Source organism: Fringilla coelebs, assembly GCF_963513975.1.
Source record: "Fringilla coelebs genome assembly, chromosome: 14".
Classification (NCBI taxonomy): domain Eukaryota; kingdom Metazoa; phylum Chordata; class Aves; order Passeriformes; family Fringillidae; genus Fringilla; species Fringilla coelebs.
Genome location: NC_140040.1, coordinates 9,145,133 through 9,164,811, shown reverse-complemented (window position 1 = coordinate 9,164,811; position 19,679 = coordinate 9,145,133). Strand labels below are relative to the sequence as shown.

Below are 19,679 nucleotides of genomic sequence, written 5' to 3'. Positions count from 1 at the left end.
CAGAGTGAGTGTCTGTGTGCTCCTGTGTGTAATTACTGCTGTTAATCACTGGCTCTAGCAACTGTCTCTTGGTGAGCAACAATATGAAAGTGGTATTTCTCAATGTATGCTTAAAAAACTGTGGCTTTGTTTGAAAGCACTGTCTACAAAAGGTTTTGTTGGTAAATGGTGTTCTCGTGAATCTATTTACCCAAGGCTTTTTATTAGCTACTTTAGTATATAAATGCCTGAAATTTGTGGTGAGGGTTTGTTTGGGTTTTTTTGAAAAACTGCTGTGATCAACAGTGCCCTAGCAACAAAAGGTAAGGGCATTGTACCAAGTTCAAGGTTATTACTTGTAACTTACATGAAGTGCATATTACTTCAAAAGTAGGAAGCAAATTGCTGGAAGAATTTCATTATTTCACTGTGTTGTCTAATTCAGTATTTCTGTGCGCTGCAATCCAGACTGCACTCCTCATAGATTGCAAAAATGTGAGTTACAGAAGTTAAACCACAAATTATTTGCTGTCCATGCAATGAATGGGTTTCCAGTCTCCAAATGGATCACTCTTTCACTATATTTCTAAAACTTGGGAGCTATTGTATTAAATAATTTTACTGCAGTTTGTAACTTCCTTTAAGAGCCCCCTAACTGTGCAATATGAACAGAGCACATGTACAATAGGATAAAGTCACTGCCTGATCCTTGGGTGATTATCTGCACAAGTTTTCTCTTTGTTTAACTTTTACTCTGGAGAATAGCTCCAGTGAATTATTTCCTTAGCAACTAGATTTAGATCTAATGCTGTGATCTTCTCATTTACCATAATGTAGAAATCTACCATTTCTACATTCCCAGTGACTGCATAGCCTAAAGTGGAGAGCATGGGAAAAACAGCCACCAAGAGAAAGGGTTGTGGCAAATAACTGCAACAGAATTCAGAGCTAAAATGCTTATTTGTGTGACTATTTACCATGGATACAAATTAGCAGCTAGATATGAAATAACCTCAGCCTCACTTCAACTCTTTTGGTTTGAAGCAAAATAGGACAAAGGCACAACATTCAAAAGAAATCCTACTCTCACTCTGTTAGGTGAGAGTCACTAGAACCTGTGAGTCAACACACTTTTATTTAACAGGAGACATCTTTCAGTGTGCAGGGGTTGGGGTTTTTTGGTTTTTTTACAGTCAGTTCAGAAACTGTACATGACACCACAGTACGCAGAAAAAAAAATGTACAGGAAACACTTAAGGGTTTTTATTTAATACAATATGAAGGAGCAAGATCCCATTTCTCAGTGAAAGGTAACCATAAAGTAACAAATGAAGGCCTTTAAAGAGCCTCAAGCATTATTGTGCCTTCTCATTCCCACTGTACTTTACAAGTATCTGGTCTAGAATTCTTTAAATGAACTGTTACAGCACAAGAAAATCAAGTATCCTTTGTCCTTCAGTCCTTTGTGTCTGTAACTGGACAGGTTTCTTCTCCTGCCACAGTAGCAATTTTTCAGTTTTAATAAAGAATATTAGCTGATGGCGGTGGGCAGTAACGAAATGCCATAGAACTGTATATCATACAACCATACTTTCATTTGGATTGGAATTTAAATTATGTCTCAAATCAACTGATGAAATAATTCTTCAATATTCTCCAAAAGCATTCTACTACTCACTTACTAGTTTCCTTTGGGAAAGCCACATGTTGTGATGGCTGTGCAAATGAATACTGCAGCTTCCAGAACAATGCACAAAATTAACCTGATCACCTGGTTCTGAAACTCAACTCTATTCTTTCAATCTGCCTTACACACAGCAGCTCATTCAGTCCACTTTAATGGCCTCAAGGTAAGCCCCTACCAGGGAATGCCTGGCAACCTGAATCAGCCTCCTTTAGGTGCAGGTTTATTAATAGAGTCCATTCCCGGCAGACCTGTCCTTTTCCGGGCTGCAGTCTCTATTTTCCGTACCAGGTCCACGTCCCACCGATGGGTGACAAAACTAACCACAGCTCCAGGTGCCTTGCTCCCAACCCGGCCAACTCTCCCGGCACGGTGCAGGTAGTCCTGCAGGGTGTCTGGGAAGTCATAGTTGACCACCAGCTGCACACTGCTGGTGTCCAGCCCGCGCGAGGCAAGGTCAGTGCAGACAAGGACAGACACATCACCCTTCTGGAAAGAGGCAAAGATGCCGGCTCTAGCAGCTGCCGACATCTGCCCCTGCAGCCTCAGGTGCTTGATTTTGTGGTCGTCCAGGATATAGCCCAGCCAGTTGACGGTGCTGGCACTGTTGCAGAAGATGAGAACAGCCCCTCCTGATGATGGGCGCTCCTTGAGCAGCTGCAGCAGTTCGGGCAGCTTGTCGCGGCCTTTGAGGCGGACAAACTTCTGCTGGACGTGAGGCGGCAGGCGGTGCAGGCTCTGTGTGCTGAGGGTGACAAACCGGTCCACGTCAGTGAACTTCGCCAGCGTCTCGCTGAGCCCCGCGGGGAAGGTGGCTCCGACCACCACCACCTGCGTCCTCTCCTCATCGGGACCGGCCGGCCCGGGAGCGCCGGCGGCCAGGGGCGCGTGTGCCAGGATCTCCTCCAGCAGCTCCGCGAAGGACTCGTCCATCAGCGAGTCCGCCTCGTCCAGCACCACCCAGCGCAGCCTCTCCAGGGCCAGGAAGCGCCGCCGCAGCGCCTCCCGCAGCGCGCCGGGGGTGCCCAGCAGCACGGCGGGGCCCGGCGGCGGCGCCCGCAGCTGCCTCCGCAGCCCGCCCGCGGCCCCGCCGCCCGTGAGGCCGCGCACCGCCAGCCCCGCGGGCGCGCACAGCGCCGCTGCCACCGCGCCCACCTGCGCCGCCAGCTCCCGCGACGGCAGCACCACCAGCCCGCGGGGCGCCGCCGGCCCCGCCGCCTCCGCCACCGCGTCGGGACGGCCGAGCAGGCGCTCCAGCAGCGGCAGCAGGTACGCCAGAGTTTTCCCGCTGCCCGTCTCGGCGGCGCACAGCGCGCTGCGGCCGCGGCGCAGCGCGGGGATGGCGAGGCGCTGCACGGCCGTGGGCCGGCCGATGGAGAGACGCTCCAGGCCGGCCAGCAGCGCCGGCTGCAGGCCCAGCTCGGCGAAGGTCGGGCCCTGTCCCGCCTCAACCGGCGGCGCCTGCAAGGCGGGAGCCGCCTGCTGCAAGGGCTCCAGCTGGAAGTAATCCCCGTACGCCTTCCGGTGCTTCCAGCCCGCCGACACCAGCGGCGGCTGCTCCCAGCGGCCCACCGTCTGCCAGCGGGGCTGGCTCAGCTCCGGCCGCCGGCTCCGCAGCAGCAGCTTCCCGGAACGCGGCGGCGCCGCCGCTTCCCTCTGCTCGCGCCGCCGGCGCTGCGTGCCCCGCTGCAGGCGCTGCCGCAGGGCCCAGGGGACGCGCACCACGGCCCCGGGGGGCTGCGGGCTCCCCGCCGCCGCCGCTGTCCCGCTGCCCGCCGGCCGCCGCGGCAGCAGCAGCGGGAGGGCGAGCGCCGGCCCGACCCGGCCCAGCGCCATCGCGGCCCCCACGTGGGGCGGCGGCGCTGCCCGATGACGCCTGAAACAAGCGCTTGCCCCGGTTCTCCCCGCCCCGCGGAGCCGCGGCGGAGCCACGCGAGGAGGTGAGTGCGGCGGGCGGTGTCGCTCCCTTCTTTCGCCTTTTTCCGCCGCCGGCTGAGAACCTTCCCCGCGCCGCCACCGCGGGAGCAGTCGCGGCCCTGAGGGGCTCTGGCAGGGGCGGCGCGGGGCCCCTCGCTCGGGAAGGAGCCCCTGGGGCGGGGAGCATCCCCCGGCGCCTCACGCCGGGTGAGCGCGGTCCCCGCTGCCCGGCGAGCCCCGTCACGCCCGGCGGGGCACACGCCGCCCCTTCCCGGCGAAGGACACGCCTGTGTTTGCGAGTGGGAAATGACACTCCGTGGCAGTCCTCCTGGAATCTCTTTTTCAGGTGGTACAGCAACGGGAATGACGGTGAACACACCGCTGTGCTTTAGAGGAAAGAAGATCCTGGCTCCGATGGTGCGAGTGGGGACACTGCCAATGCGTCTGCTTGCTCTGGACTATGGTGCCGATATCGTGTACTGTGAGGTATGGAGAAGGAGCAGATGAGGCGGTTTTATCTGACAACATTATTATTAATGAAAGTACAAATGGACTTTTTTCATTGTATGACTTGTTATTTTTACACGTCGTTTTCCATTAAAAATGAGGAAAGAAAAATCTCTATGTCTTGAGGCATTTCTCTGAGCCGTTCTCAAGTTGTGGCAAATCCATATTTTGAGGGTGTTCAGTAACTTCAAGTAATTTAGACAGAACACCGTAGCAATTTCCTCCAGGTTTACTTTTATTTGTGTTTGGGGTGGGTAGGGTGTTGGTTTTTTGGTTTTTGGGGTTTCTTTTGTGTTTTGTTTCAGTAGAGTCAGATGTCTCATCTGGTTAGTTCTGCTGTGCCTCCATGTATTTCACTCATAGCATTGCTCTCCTTGTTTCTTAAACATTTTTTTTAAGCTGCCTGAAATTGACGGGTGGGGTCCTCAGCACAAGAACTATGTGGACCTGTTAGAGTGGATCTAGAGAGGCCACAGTGCTGATCAAATTGCTGGATCACCTCTCCTACAAACACAGGCTGAGAGAGTTGGGATTGTTCTCTCTGGAGAAGGGTCTGAGGAGAACTTGTTGACCCCTTCCAGTACTTAAAGGGAGCTTTTAAAAAAGAGGGAGAGGAACATTTTACAAGGACAGATAGTGATAGGATGAGGGGGAACAGTTTTAAACTAAAGAGAAGAGAGCTTTAGATTAGATATTAGTAAGAAGTTCTTTAACCAGAGGGTGCTGAGGTACTGGTTGCTTAGAGAAGTTGGTGTCTCTAGATAATTACTTAATAAAATGGTCAACTGTTTAGACCTGACTGGTTGAAACAATTCAACTCACTGAGTTTTTTTTATCCTTTCTACTCAGGAGCTGATTGACATAAAGATGCTGCAGTGTAAGAGGGTTATAAATGGTAAGTATGGCATTTCTTTTGATAATATCTGTAGTAAGTCTCCTTCCTAGTTAAGAAAAGGGTAGTTATTTCACTGAAGCATTTTTCTAGTGATTATAGTGATGTATCAGTACATAAAATCTCACTGAATTGTGTCTAGGGGCTTACAGTAAGCTTTTGAAGTGCTACCTTAGACCTGTCTGCTGCTCTAGTTTTAAACTTCAAGTTTGTTTGGACTGCAGTAGAGACAATTTCCAATCATGTGTCTTTTTAAATGTTAGCTGTTTGTGGCATGATAACATACACACCTTTTAGTCTACTGCAACAAGGAAGCAACACATACAAGACCTCACTGTTAGTCATTCATTAATTAACTTGAAGTCCATAGGCTGGACTTGAAGCTCTTAAAAAGGTATCTTTGAGACCTGGCCCTGTTTGAGTGGTATAGAAACAGTTGTTTGCAGTGTCCTTGCTGGGAAACAGAAGTTCACTACAAATCTCCTGTCTCCTCCTGCCCCTTCCCAAAAATAGTACTGTTCATTATGGCTGAGTCAGCACTGGGCTTTGATACTTTCCAAAGAACATCAAATGACTTTGATGGCATTTCATTTATATACAAATGACATGGTCACATGACTTTTTTTAATTTTTGCATTTGTACAGAATTTTTGTCTGTTTTGTCTGTCTCTCATTTCATACAGAAGTACTTGAAACAGTGGACTTTGTTGCACCTAATGACAGAGTTGTTTTCAGAACTTGTGAAAGGGAGAGAGAACGCGTTGTCTTCCAAATGGTAAGAAACCAGATACAGTTCTAACAACACAGTTAAAGGAGGTGGTTTCACACCAAAGGTGTTGCAGAATTTCTGAGCTGTTGCCACAAATCAAAATTCTTCATTGTAAGCTCTCCTAAGAGGTGATTAAGATAACCTCTGTGTTCTCCAGCAGCTTGGTTTTGTGAGAGGTATGATAGATATATTTCTGAACTTATGGATGCAGATATAAATTGTGCTGATCTCTGATCACATGTTGAAGTTTTGCACTATCCCGTGAACAGTCTCACTGGAAAGACTGAAAGAGCATTGTTTAGTATAGATAAGAAAGGATTAATGCTTGCGTTGGCATTGCACAAATGGGTTAAAGATTCTCTTTGCTGAAGAGAAAATGACTGTAATTTGCTCTTGGAGACCACTCAGTGTAGGACAAGAGATGATGGGCTTGGAGGGAGGGGGAAGCATGAGTGGACTGCATTAGATACTGAAAAGACCTTTTGCTGTGGTAATGTAGCCCTGCTACATTACCACTGTAGTTGCTCGTAGAGTCTGTAGAATTGTTATTAGTGGAGCTTCTTAAGAACATTAAAATAGATATTTGTTGCTGGGGGGCTAAGAACACTTGGTATTGCTGTAGGTGAAGAGGGCAGAGAGACCTCTTTGGATCCTTTTTTATATCACCTTTTTTCATTAAGTCGCTGACTCCACTATGTGCTGTAGGTAAATGTTTGAAGTATCCAGTGTGCCTCTGAGTGGATCTCTGTCTGTACTGAATGTTCAGAACAAATGTAGTTGTACACATGTGCAACCTTGGTTTTTTATTAATTTGATGTTATTTTGTAATTATAAATCCTCTTCTTTTACCAACAGGGTTCAGCAGATGCTGAAAGAGCTCTGGCAGTAGCTAAACTTGTGTAAGTCATCTTCTCTCAGCCCCTTCCCACCATGAGTTTGTCTGGGATTTTTTGTACAGAGGAATTATCGTAGAAAAGAGTTTTTATGATAGCTCTTGATAGAATCAGGAAAAGTTCAGCTGCTTAAATTCTGTGCTGGGATGGCTCTTCACTACTGCAAGTGTGTCCTTGATCTCTCCAGTATGAATTTCCCTGGGTATTGCAAACCTGCAAGACCAGTACACCTGAAAATGTCCCTTACTGTTTGTGGTTTAAAGTCTTCAGTAATGTATTGTGCAGAAACCAAAAATGGCTGTTAAAAAGGTGGTTTAAAGCCTCCATTTAAATTGATGGAAATTTCAATAGGACTTATTGTAGTTCTTCTACTTATTGTAGAAGAATTTAGTGGTGGATATACTTTATATGGGATTAAATATATAGAAGGTATTTGAGTATTTGTAGCTTCTGCACAGCATTGGTTATTGAAACCTTTGAAGAATCTGATCTTCAGACCATCATTAAGATTTATATATCTAACTTAAATAAGTGAGAAGCTAAAAATTCAGAAATTCAAACTTACCTTAAGTTCTCAGTTAAGCCTTAATGATGATGGAACAAATTACTCAGAAAGATAGTTGTTTCTTGATTCTTGTTCTAATATGCTAAAAAATAATTTAATTTTTCCTTCTCTTTCAGAGAGAGTGATGTGGCTGGTATTGATATCAACATGGGATGCCCAAAAGAATATTCTACTAAGGCAAGTGGATTTTGATTACTCTTAATTGAGCTTTTTCTGTCTTAGAGGTCTGGAGTGTGGAATACATGGTCTGGTTTTCGAATTCAAGCAGTAAAATTTTGATGCAGAGAAAAATTAAATGTAATTGTTTGTAGTAAACAACACTCTAGAAGGTGTTCAGTAAAATAACATAGGCTGTTAGAAAGTTCTTAAAGGGTAGATAGAATAAAGTGTTTGGGGTTTTTTAATATTTTTCTGAAGTCATTAATTTGTTGGGTGAGTGAAATAAGTTCTGTCTAGCCTTAATAAAAATTGAAATCAGAATTTGTCATTTGAGCAAATAGATGGCAAAAAGCAGTCACAACTGCAAAGCCAAATTCAATTCTTTGTCGGCTTTAAATGGGAGGACAATGAATCACTTAAAACCTGGTTGGTTTGTTTGTTTGTTTGTTTTATAATAAAACACATGCAGTTCTAAATTAGTCCTGTATCTGGGACTAAAACAGAGCATTCAAACTGGTTGTTAAGGCTGTTAAGCCACTTGGTGTAGAGATAAAGGATCAATAAATTGAACCATGACACTCCATTTTGATGTCAAATGCTCCACACAACCATAATTAAGAAAAAACACCAAAATGTCCATCTTATATTAGGGTGAAAGATCAGGAGTACAACTGCTGGTGAATTGTTATTCTCCAGCAATAGTTCCGGGTCAAAAAAAATTGTACAAAAATGTTCTTGGCCTCTGCATCTATGTATGCAGATGAAACAGTGTTGGAAGAACAGCTAAAATATTGTTCATAATTATGTTATGGATGAAAAATGGGAAAATGGATGACTATGTTTGCTAAAAATAGCTTTCTGAAATCCTGTCTGCTCCCTAAAGTGATGATCCCTGAATTACTGCTTAATTATTCTGATACAGGTCTAAGAAATGTAGCACCAAGGTGTTCAGTAATGTTTCTGTATTTTAAATTTTGCCATTTTTTCCTTGATATGATATTGTGCTTTTGTTGTGGTCTGCTATTAGACAAAACAATTGAGTTGAAAAATGTGTTTGCCTAGTGGGTAACAGTTTCTCTCCGTTTTCCTAGGGAGGTATGGGAGCAGCACTGCTGTCTGATCCTGACAAAATAGAGTCTGTGAGTATCACCTGGTGGGGTTGGAACTGTCTTGGGAAGAATTGTGCACTGTGCTCTACTGGCAGCAGGAATGAGTTGCATAGACAGCAAATTTGTGATTGCTTGAGTGAAATACTCAGTTTAGGACACTGGAGTTAAGGTTATAGATAAATATTCCTGATTTAATTCTCCTTGCCATTATCTGGACTATGCAACTGCTACTTTGGGGTTTTTTTTTAGTTTAAAAACTTCCAGCGTGGTGCAATATTTGGGTTACACATTGTATAAGTCTGTCTAGCATGAAAGATTCTTTATAGAGGAATAGTAAACATTATGCTAATTTATTTTCAAGAGAGAAAGGAGGAGAGTTTTAGTAATGCCACTGTTGTGATCAGATTTTTGTCTTCTTTTTTTTCAGATATTGACCACCCTCGTTAAAGGAATTTGTAAACCAGTAACCTGCAAAATTCGCATTTTGCCCTCAGTAAGAGCATAAATTATTGTGCTGAAGTGTTCAGCTGTTACTGCTCTGACATATATTCTATTCAGTTAGAATATATGTTTTTCTAGTATGTTTCACTGTACGCCTGTTGCTATGAAATAGCATTTGGAACTTACAATTTCTGTTTGGGATGCTGTCCCAGCCTAAATCTGACCTGCAGGTGCACAAAGAATGTGACTGTGGGCTTGTCAGTTTCTATGATAGCCAAGGGCACAGAGGCTTTTATCCTCTAAATTTCTCATCTGAATCATTTTTTATGTCACAGAGGTACAAAAGGGTGTAGGACAGCACCCTCGAGCAGCCAGTAGATGCTGTTAGTTCCTGGTTTTCACATGGGGTAGCATGTGAAAATAGATAATTGTTTTCTGTTCTTTCAGACTAATTTTTCTTCCATACTGTTTTCCTGTTCTTGCAGTTAGAACAGCCAGTGAAATTACAGGGTCTGTCTTTTTCAGGATCTTTTTTTTACAGCTGATGTAGCTTCCCTACTGCTTTTTTTATTTTTTTTTTTTCAGATGAATTCTGTACATATTTTTAAGCCTCCAAGAGATTACGTGCCTTCTCTTTTAAAGACTGATTATTTGGCAATTTGGTATTTTATTACAATTTAGCAATTGGGTATTTTATAACTTCCCAGATACTATGACTGCATATGACCTAAACAGATATTTCAGCAGATGGATGAACTCTACCTGAGCCAGCTTTGTTCAGATGTCATTTATGTGTTGGGATAAACAAATTAAGTTTGTGTGAAAAGAATCAGTAACCCAGTCTAAGATCATTTTGGTTCTGAAGTCTTAAATTAGAGAACTGGTACCTTTATCCTAGAACCTCCTTCTTTTTGTTTCAAGCTGGTTTTGGATAATGTCATCCATCAGAACAGCAGGTGAGCTTCTGTCTCTGCATCCTTGCCAGCTGGGACATGTTGCAGTTTTCAGACTGAATCTGATACGTTTGGGATGAGCCACAGATATTCCTCCAGGTTTTGAAAGGAAGATTTGCTTTTTTTTCATTCTCCCTTTCCCTAAAGATGCATAAGACAGGCTAGTGCAGGCTAGTGTGTCAATTTTATTTCTGCTTTTTAAGAGCATTTTACTTCTTTGAAGATATACTGGGCATGTAAGAATATCCTTAGAATTTTTTAGATGCTGGTTAACATTTTTAAGACACATCTGAGAGGAATATTTATAGTTGTGTGATTACATGTTAGGTTGATTTCAGAAGGTATCCTCTGACTGAAAAGCATTTTAATTACAATTTACAGAGTAGTCATTATAGAGGACTTGCTAATCAAATGTTCCAGTCATTTTCAATTGACAGTCTGAAAACCTTTGGAAAATATTCTCCTGCTACAGAGTATTATGTTACCTGGTTTGAGAAAGTTTGTAATTGTAGGTTCAAGGAAGCATTGAAAATTGATTCTTTTTTTTTGCCATAGCATTTAGTTCTTTAATTGAAGTATATATTAAATGGCTGTACATGTTATGTTATTGATGAAAGACAGGGATCACATCCCTCTTAATAAAAGAAGACTTCCAGCATTTGTTTTTATGATGGTCACATGATAGTTCTTTTTTGCTTTGAATTGAAATCATGTCCGACTGTCTTACCCCTAAGGTGGAGGATACTGTGAATCTGGTGAAGAGGATAGAGAAAACTGGCATTGCTGCCATTGCAGTCCATGGAAGGTAAATTGATGTTAGGCAAGAAAGATTTTTTTAGTTTGTTGATGACTGTACCACAGTATGATATGACTGATATGAGTATCCTCTATACACAAAATGTAATATGTGGTTCTGATTTCAACTGTTAACTGCATTGGTGTTCTAGGAAATTAAGTTAGTAATTATGGAATTAAACTGCTTGCTGCTCTTTTCCTAAATATTTTTTCTCAAAGACCAAATAAAACTAAAATTATCTTGCATACTTTGTAGCTAAAAAATCAAAATATAAAATAAATAAGCTGAAACAAGTATATCCCAATAATCCTTGTGTCATGTCTGCTGTGGTTTAGAGTCTATAAATTCCACAGGAAATCTGGTCTTGTCTTTTTTTTTTTGTTTGTTGGAAAGGAAGAAGGAGGAGAGGCCTCAGCACCCTGTCCATTGTGATGTGATCAAGGCCATATCTGAAGCTGTCTCCATTCCAGTAATAGCAAAGTAAGCTGGACTAATTAGCTCATTCTGGTCAGATGCCTGTACTTAAGATTTCCAAGTGCAGGAAAAAGAACCATGATTAATTATATTAGTGTTGTTAATTTTTAGTGGAGGATCACATGACTTCATTAAGGAATATGCAGACATTGAGACCTTCCAGAAAGCAACAGCTGCCTCATCAGTCATGATTGCTCGTGCTGCCATGTGGAACCCCTCTGTCTTCAGAAAAGAGGGGTTTTGTCCCTTGAAGGATGTCATGCAAGATTACATCAAATATGTATGTTTTTATGAAGATCTTACTTGTAATTAACATTGTTTAGGATTGTTTATCCAAGTCCTACTGCAGTATCTTAACTCCTCTTCATTTCAAAGACTTGGTTCTGGGGATATTTTAACATAATGCATGTTACATGATCCTTGCAAATCAATCCCTGCTTCCTCTGTTTGATTTTGTTTAGAAATCTGTATGCGGAAAACATGCTTTTTAGCCCTTGTTTCTTGGGAATATTTGTGAGGCTTACCAGGCTATCTAAAAATGTAAAGAAATCTAAAAATATGTAGTCCTACCCTTTCAAAGTCACATTTGTACAAACTGAGCAGATTATTATATGCAGTATATCATATTGAATTTACAACACTGAACAGAAAGGCGAAGGAGTATTAAATAATCAGTTGCTCCTAGATTCACATTTAGAAATTAATTACTTTTCACAAATACTGTCAAGAAGTATTCACAGTGGGGAAGCAAAGGGAATGATTTGCCAAAAAAGTAATTGGCAAATTACTGTATTATAGTACTGTAGTTCCATTAGCTAAGTCATCTAATATATAAAGTTTTATCCATTATTCAAAAGACAATATTTAATGGCATAATAGGAAATTAGTCAGAAATCTGTAATTTTGATCATGTCATCAATTCAAATTCTTTTTTAAAATTTGAGCTTGCTATTAATGAGTTACTTACTAAAATATCAGTGCCTTGCTAGTCAATTATGTAAACAGGTCAACTCTTTCTTCAGAAGTATATGAGTCAGTTGAACTTTAGTTGGTGAAGTCATGCCAAAATAATCAGATTATAGTCACATTCATGGGTAGTGTTGAATATGCTACTGAGGAAACTGCACTGTGGCTTGCCTTTCAAAAATGATTGTGGAAGTCATCAGGACGCCATGTGCAGTATAGAAGATAAATTTGTTTGGTGTGATTTTGAATTCTTTGTCTCTTTCCATCAGGCAGTGAGGTATGACAATCACTACACCAACACTAAATACTGCTTGTGTCAGATGTTAAGAGAACAGTTGGAAACTACTCAGGGTAAGAAGCTGCACGCTGCACAGTCCACGCAGGAGATCTGGTAAGCATGGACTTGAGAAAAGGAGTTGAACTGTCTAACTTGCACACCACTTCTCTGTCTAACACTGCCTGGCATTTCACACTGTCAGGAATGTTACTGGAATATTTATAACATATTTGTTTTAAAATGAACACTTAGAAACACAGAAACATGTATCAGGGTTGTCTGGTACTTAAACATATTTTTTTGTTTTGCTTTTCATTCCTGGAACACCTTAATGAATGATGGCAATCTTTTTGAGGAAATATAGTAGCTTTAAAGAATCTTATCATCCTGCATATCTGAAACAGACTGGATGAAATTTCTCAGTGGGAGAGACAAAAATGAAAGAACAAAAATTTTGAAAGAAACCATGAAATAGGCAGACTAATAAAGAATTAGCACAGAATTAGGGGAATTCAGGTTTGGACACATATCAAAGTGAACAAAAAGCTCTGAGCTTGCATGTGTCATATCCATGTTGTGTGTTATAATTATCCTTCTGATAGAAGGGAGGGGAGGAGTCTTTTTATTTTTTATAAAATGAGCAGTCTGAAACTGATATCTAATGTGTTCGAAAATGGATAGAAATGTTGAAAGCTTGAAATATTTTGAAAAAGAATATATTAGTTTCTAGCAAATCCTAATCAGCATTCTGTTCCTGTTCAAGAGGAATGAAATGCCTGCAATCCTTTTGCCATTTTATTGCCTTTTACCAATTTTGGCTTTCTAGAAATAATTCTGTCCATGATAATTACATTACAGTACAATGAAGGGAATTTGTATGTCATATATAAAGGGAGCTAGACTTCATTATTCTTAAAGGAGCAGTGGAATCCATGAACAATGTTTAAACTTGGCAATTTACTTTTCATTTTGGCAACTGAAAGAGTTTAACTGGTTTTAGTATGCTAACAGACTATATATTTTGATTCTAGATTTTGAGTTTAGGAAATAAGATAGAGTATAGATTGGAACTCAAATCTTTTGCAACTTCAATAAAGTCTTAGCCCAGAGGGTGGTGGTGTTTTGTGCTGCAGGAATAGCAATGCGTAGCATGTAAAATAAATACTGTAAAGTAGCAGTTTTACACAGGTAGAGGTGTCACAGTTCATACACATAAACACTGGATAGAGATGTAGTGTAAAACTGTGGGGTTTATGTGCTATGCCTAACAATTCTTTAGGGGCTTTCAAAATCAAGCTCTGTTTTTGTACATGTGATACAATACCAATTTCAAAATGGGCTAAAGCAATGTGTGTGCAGGAGAGGTGGACAGAGAGAGCCATTTGGAAATTTATGAAGCTGTTTTCTGCCAGCAAACTTGGTCTTTTAACCCCTGTTCTGAACAACCTGTTTCATGTCCTGATAACTGAGGAACATTCAGTTTTCAGAATGCACCTGTTTATCTTCAGACGATTATAGTACATAATTCTGCTGTCTCCTGGTGGTAAGGATAGGTTACAGCCATTTGAGCTTTAACCTCAGTGCTGAATGCAAGAGAACAGCCTGCTGCTCTTCCCACAAAGCATTTACATAGCAGTATGTAATAAATTGCCTTCCCTTAGAAGCATAAGTTAGTATTTTTCAAAGTCATTGCTTTTTTGCTTGGAGCATTGGAGGTGGCCTTGTGGGCAGAATCCATTTGGTCATTGAGCAGCCCTGTATCAACCAGCATCTTCATAACAGAAAGTAAAAGTTTCTTTTATGCTGCAGGTTTTATTGCCATTATCATCTGCAGAAAATCAATAGTCTCAGTTTTTCAAAGCAGATCCAGCCTACCATGAGTTTGAAATTTAAAAAGGCTTGACGCTTTTGCTTTTGACCAAAATTCTGGTTGCTTTTTCTCTTTATTTGGGCTTGTGAATTTGGGCTCTGAAGTCAGAAAATCTGATATTTTGAGGGTCTTGGATGCAAGAGTGTTTTTTGCTTACAGTACTTTTAATCACTATAATTAGAAGAAGATTCTTTTTCTTACTTTTTGCTTGTATTGCCCTTGTGAAGCTGATGCACCAGGAGTCACACGGAGATGTTTGTTTGCTGATTCATCCAACTGCAAGTTATTAAATGAGCTAATAACTTGAACATGGCAGGACCTGTATTTCTGACTGATTCTGCTTGCACTTCCAGGCTACAAATTGCATATGTAGTGCAACATTCTTTTCCTACTTGTAGCTCAATGTAATGTCACTGTGCAGAATACAGCCAGACTTCCACTTCATTCTCTGTCCTCTTTAACATGTACTGTAAACACAATTGATTTCTACATCTTCTTTGTCTGCCATAATGTGATTCAAAAATTTATAAACTGAAATCTAATATAAAGGAATTCTGTTTGAATAGTGAAGCCTTTGAAATGGGTGACTTCTATGAAGAAACCACAGCTATTTTTGAAGCAAAGAAAACATCTTTAGAAACCAAGGTGCAAGATGAAGATGACCAAATGGAAGATCCAGATGTAATAAAAATGGCTGTTAGATTTGACAAGTAAGTATGCAAATCAAGTGTTTCACTCTCTTGCATCTCTGAATAATAACTGTGAGGTTGACAGTGCTTAACAGTTTTTTGAAAATGATGATTTGCAAAACAGCAGTTACTGGGTGAGTTCCTATGAAGCAGTAAGTGAACATCATTGCATAATCACCACTTTTCCTGTGCCATTTGGATGTCGTAGGATGTTCTTTAGTTACAGACTTCCTGAGACTGCTTAATTCTCTCACTTATCTTGTTGAAAGTGCTGAGTGCTCTAAAAGAAAATTAAAAAAAGAATATCTCTATGTAGAAAAGTGTATTAGAAAGATGTAGAGTTAAATTATTTTTTAGTGAAACGTGACTAAAACGTAATTTTTCTATAAAAAGTCCTGAACAAATTTCTTAATACTCTTCTAAACAGAGAACATGCTCATCTGACGTCTTCTAAATGTGTTCCACTCATAAGCTATTCCTTGAAATATTAATTCATGGAGTTGAATTCTATTTTAAATAATTTTTAATCATCATCTGTGAAGCTTATAGAATTGCTGTTACTTTCCATGTTAAACTCATATTTGCTGATTTTGCTAATAGGCCTATCAAACAGCTCAAGAAGAGTGTGATATGTAAAATCCTCCACAAATGCAGTCATAATGCTTTAATATTTAGAGGCTATATTACCTGACTCCTTGAGAACTGAATACAGATTTTTTTAATGTTTTTTTCCTGCCATGTGTGAGGGTCTGTAAATTTTTGTCAATAACTGAATAAATTCCTACATTTTCTACACTTTTTTCATTTGATTACTGCTTTGTAAGAGAAGCAGCTTCTCCTTTTTTCTACTAGTGTTTAATTGGTGCTTATAATAAGCAGTAGCAAACTGTATCTCTCTTGTGTCACATATTTAATCAGAATCTCCTTTCTGCTAAGTATGTCTTTAGCTGTATTACTACAGGATGTAAATGTTCGGGAAAACTTTATAGATTTTATTTTAGATGTTTTGTCACACTTATTACTTGAGTTATCTAATGAAGAAGAGGCAGCATCTTTTTCATAATTTGAGCTGTAAAATTACAATTCAAATAACTGGTAGAAGTAATACAAAAAGCATCACTGTCTTTTTAAAATAGAACTTTGTGCACAGTTATTGACCACAAATTTTTCTGTCTAGGCGAGAATATCCACCACAGATCACTCCAAAAATGTATCTTCTGGAATGGTGTAGGAAAGAAAAGCATCCTCAGCCTGTTTATGAAACTGTGAGTCAATGAAAAACCCTTTTAAACCTCTCCCTCTGCCTTTCATATGAAATTAAGTATTTTAGGGCTCAAGGTAGTGAGAAATTCTGCCTCCCCGTCTGGTGTAGCTCTTTCAGAAAGCAGCCGCAGAAATGGTAATGCACACAGGTATGACAACAGCAGCTTATTTTATTAGAAAATAAAAGATACAAAGTCAGGCCTTCAGTCTGCTTTTGATTCATTTGTGAAAGAAGTTGCTGTAACTTTCTGGTCTTTATATAGGAGCCCATGTCTGACTTTCTTTTACTACTACTGTGAAATTAAGAATTAAGTCTTGAAATGTTTTCTCTGTTTTTGCGCACTGTTACAGATAGGAGCTGTATGGGACAGGAGCGCCTGTTTGGTTACATAGGAACATTATTTGATTACTTTTTATTTTGTAAAGCAATATTTATAACTTGGACAATCTCTTAATTTTTTAATGTTGTATATGTATGGTGAAATTTGTGGTGGGAATTAGAGTTTAGTGTCATTTTAGAATTATGTTACTTGTTACCCTTGTTTTTATAAATATGAAGGAGTATTGAAGGAGTGTATAAATATGATTATGTTGTTTCTTCTGTAAATTACATGACTGGTTTTTGACAACATCTTTCCTTTTAATTCTTTTTTTCTACAGGTTCAAAGACCATTGGATAGATTATTCTGTTCAGTAGTAACAGTAGCTGAGCAAAAATACCGATCAACTCTGTGGTAAGCCATCCTTAATGAGTTTTTCATCTGGATTTTTGTTTCTGAAATGTTGCTTAAAAACTTGCATTAAAAGGATATTTCAGTTTATTCCAGTTGGCTTTGATAAAGTCAGCTAAAAGCTAACTCCTAAAGCTACTTCTAGGAGGGAGAAAGGATTAAAAACTTCTGAGAATTGAATGTGACCAGAGGAAGTAAGCACTGGCATAATCAAATAAACGGTTATAGATTTTAATTCACTTTGTGTTAGTCCACAAGTTGTATTGGAAAGGGAGCAAATAGGTGACCCAGTTCCATTCTGTATGTGATGAGTTCAGAAAGAGGGAGGCAGAGGGGAATGTTGGAGGAGGTTATGTCTTCAGTCACTGCAGCAGATCCATTCCAATAAGAAGTCAGGACTAAGTGTCTGTCTTCAGTGAAGTAGAGGACAGTGCACTGAGTTCTTGGAGATCACAGTTAATTAGCAGCTCCATCCAGGCCTGCTCTAAAGTTTCTTGGTGGTATTTTATGCAATCATCTATTAATACTGGAGTTGTTTTGAGGCATTTGCACCTAAGGTGATCTTGATTTAACTGCAAAGCCAGAGCTCAGCATTGAACATTTTAAACAGGACAAGCACACTGCTTTGCAGCCTTCTTATTCAGAGACGTTATGCTCAGCTGATATGAAATTTTGAGAAGAAAATATTTTCAAATACTGACTTCCACAAATGTGTGGCGGGCAGTTTTTCTCAGAAATGACAGAATTTTTATTATTACGAAACACTTCCTGCTTTTGTCAGCATCAATGAACTTGTACAGCTGACAGAGAATGTACTTGCGCCTGAGCCTCTTTCAAGAAAACTGATCCTTCATAACTCAGTTTTGTTTAGCGATCAGATTTGTAAAAGTTACCTTTCTGTGGGGCAAACACACAGTGGCTGTCTACCTTTGACATGGAGAGTGTTCAAGAGACAAGCCCTGATAGAGACAGATTTTCTAGGAATATTGCATCAGGAGTGATGCATCAACACTTGACACCTAGCAAGATGGAAATAATTTCTGGAACTGACATGTTTTGTTTTTCTGCTGTGGAATGACTACAAATGCAGTTTGTTTCATGATGTTGCATCAGCGACAGGAAATTGTCTCTTGGCAGTGTAGAGACCTCAGTTTCTACTTTTACGTGTGCTCTGTGTGCTTGCTCTTCAGGGACAAGTCCAAGAAACTGGCAGAACAGGCTGCAGCTATTGTCTGTCTGAGAACATTGGGTGTCCCAGAGGGAAAACTCTGTGAGGGAGAAAATCATCTGATTAACAAACGCAAGAGGGGGGACCAGGAGCCCTTGATTAGCAGAGACCATGGAGAGGACCTTGCTGAGCCTTCCATTAAAAAAGCTAATTTTATTGAAGAAACTTCTGACATGAATGTGCCGAAGATGCCACGATAGCATGGAATTAATGGAAATTAGAGGTTTCATGCCTATGCAGCTACAAATGAGCACCTGTTTGTATATCTTGCTGTTCACAATTCATTTGGATTCTCTCAGAGACAGATAAATTTCCCAGTTGTGAAAAATGCCACTGAGATGTTTACTGTTCATCACTCACTGTCCCTATGGTGCCTTTCAGATGATAATTAGGAACTTGATTTTAAACAACATGGAGAAGGTAATCCCAATAATAAACTTTTTTAAAATATCAGGTATTTTCAAAGCAATTTTGTCATTGGTTTCAATACTTGTTTTTTTTTTTTAATAAGTCTACAGTGTGTGGGTAAGAGATGTATTAATACATCATCCACAAACAGAGGAATGTAACTGTGTATTGGAACTGTGTAGTTAATCAGAAAAATCAATGTAGGAAAATAATTAGTAGTAAAGTAGACATGGTTGTGTCAATTGAGTTTATGCATGTTTTGCAAGCTTTGTTTACACCTCTCATGTATCAAGAAGAACTTTTTTTGCAGAAAGAAGGACTTAAAAATTGTAACACGAGCATTAAAATAACATTCTTCTGTGATAGCTTCTACTACATTTTACCTTCAGAAATATGCCAGTAGAATTAACTGTCCTTTCCTGGTCTTAGGTGTTAACAATTGTGTCTTTCCAGTAAGGAACTGGAGCCAAGCCTGGTAGCACTGGCTTTGTTGAATGAAGGTCCTTTTTGTCTTTTGAACTTGAAAGTCCTCGTCTACAAGTAGATTACTTGCAGTAATGGCCATCCAAATATGGCCTTGTATGTTCTTGAAATGTGACCTTGTTTGTGTCAGCAATCAGCTGTTGGAGTTACAGGGGTCTTGATCAAAGACCCATGTTCTCTTCTTTGTTTTCCCTCATCACAACTTCTTATTAAAGTAAACTGTAAGTAAATGCTGTATGCCAGGAGAGGATACAGACCCTGTCTAATTCATGACAACTCAGCTGAGCTTGTCTGATTCAAATTAGAGTTCTGAATCCTCAAAATAATGCCAAAAGAATTCAGAGATATCTGTTATTAGCAGTTTATTGAAACACTGGCTTAGTTTCCCTCACCAGTGTGAGGAATCTTTGAGATTATCAGCTCTGGTCTGAAAACAAAATGATGGGGATGTATCATGCCATGATCTCTAAAGTCCTTTGTAGAAAGAATGTACAAGCTATAATTCATTTGGCTGTAGTTCTTAAAGAATCTTTCTATTTAAAATTTTGATTCTTTTCCTCAAGTGATAGTGCCACATTACACCATTCTTTTAAGAAGGAAGAGCAATATCTCATTAGATAATATTC

At 40.2% G+C, this 19,679-nt stretch overlaps 2 protein-coding genes across 3 annotated transcripts; one reads left to right on the top strand and one right to left on the bottom strand.

Annotated features, from left to right (window-relative positions):
• Positions 1-1,101: 1,101 nt before the first annotated feature.
• On the bottom strand, positions 1,102-3,518 carry DDX28 (DEAD-box helicase 28). The gene has a single exon (XM_084215468.1). It carries the CDS (start codon positions 3,497-3,499, stop codon positions 1,865-1,867), a length of 1,635 nt encoding a protein of 544 aa, XP_084071594.1. The 5' UTR covers positions 3,500-3,518; the 3' UTR covers positions 1,102-1,864.
• On the top strand, positions 3,485-18,901 carry DUS2 (dihydrouridine synthase 2). 2 transcript variants are annotated; one of them, XM_084215470.1, is made up of 16 exons: positions 3,485-3,603; positions 3,927-4,066; positions 4,937-4,982; positions 5,663-5,754; positions 6,604-6,647; positions 7,323-7,383; positions 8,457-8,504; positions 8,902-8,967; positions 10,603-10,673; positions 11,058-11,144; positions 11,250-11,418; positions 12,374-12,495; positions 14,818-14,961; positions 16,118-16,205; positions 16,864-16,937; positions 18,125-18,901. In XM_084215470.1, the coding sequence occupies exons 2-16, from the start codon at positions 3,944-3,946 to the stop codon at positions 18,360-18,362; spliced, it is 1,473 nt and encodes a 490-aa protein (XP_084071596.1). In that variant the 5' UTR covers positions 3,485-3,603; positions 3,927-3,943; the 3' UTR covers positions 18,363-18,901. The 2 variants fall into 2 exon arrangements, with proteins under 2 accessions (XP_084071596.1, XP_084071595.1); XM_084215469.1 differs by lacking the exon at positions 3,485-3,603 and having other exon boundaries at positions 3,869-4,066.
• Positions 18,902-19,679: the final 778 nt, after the last annotated feature.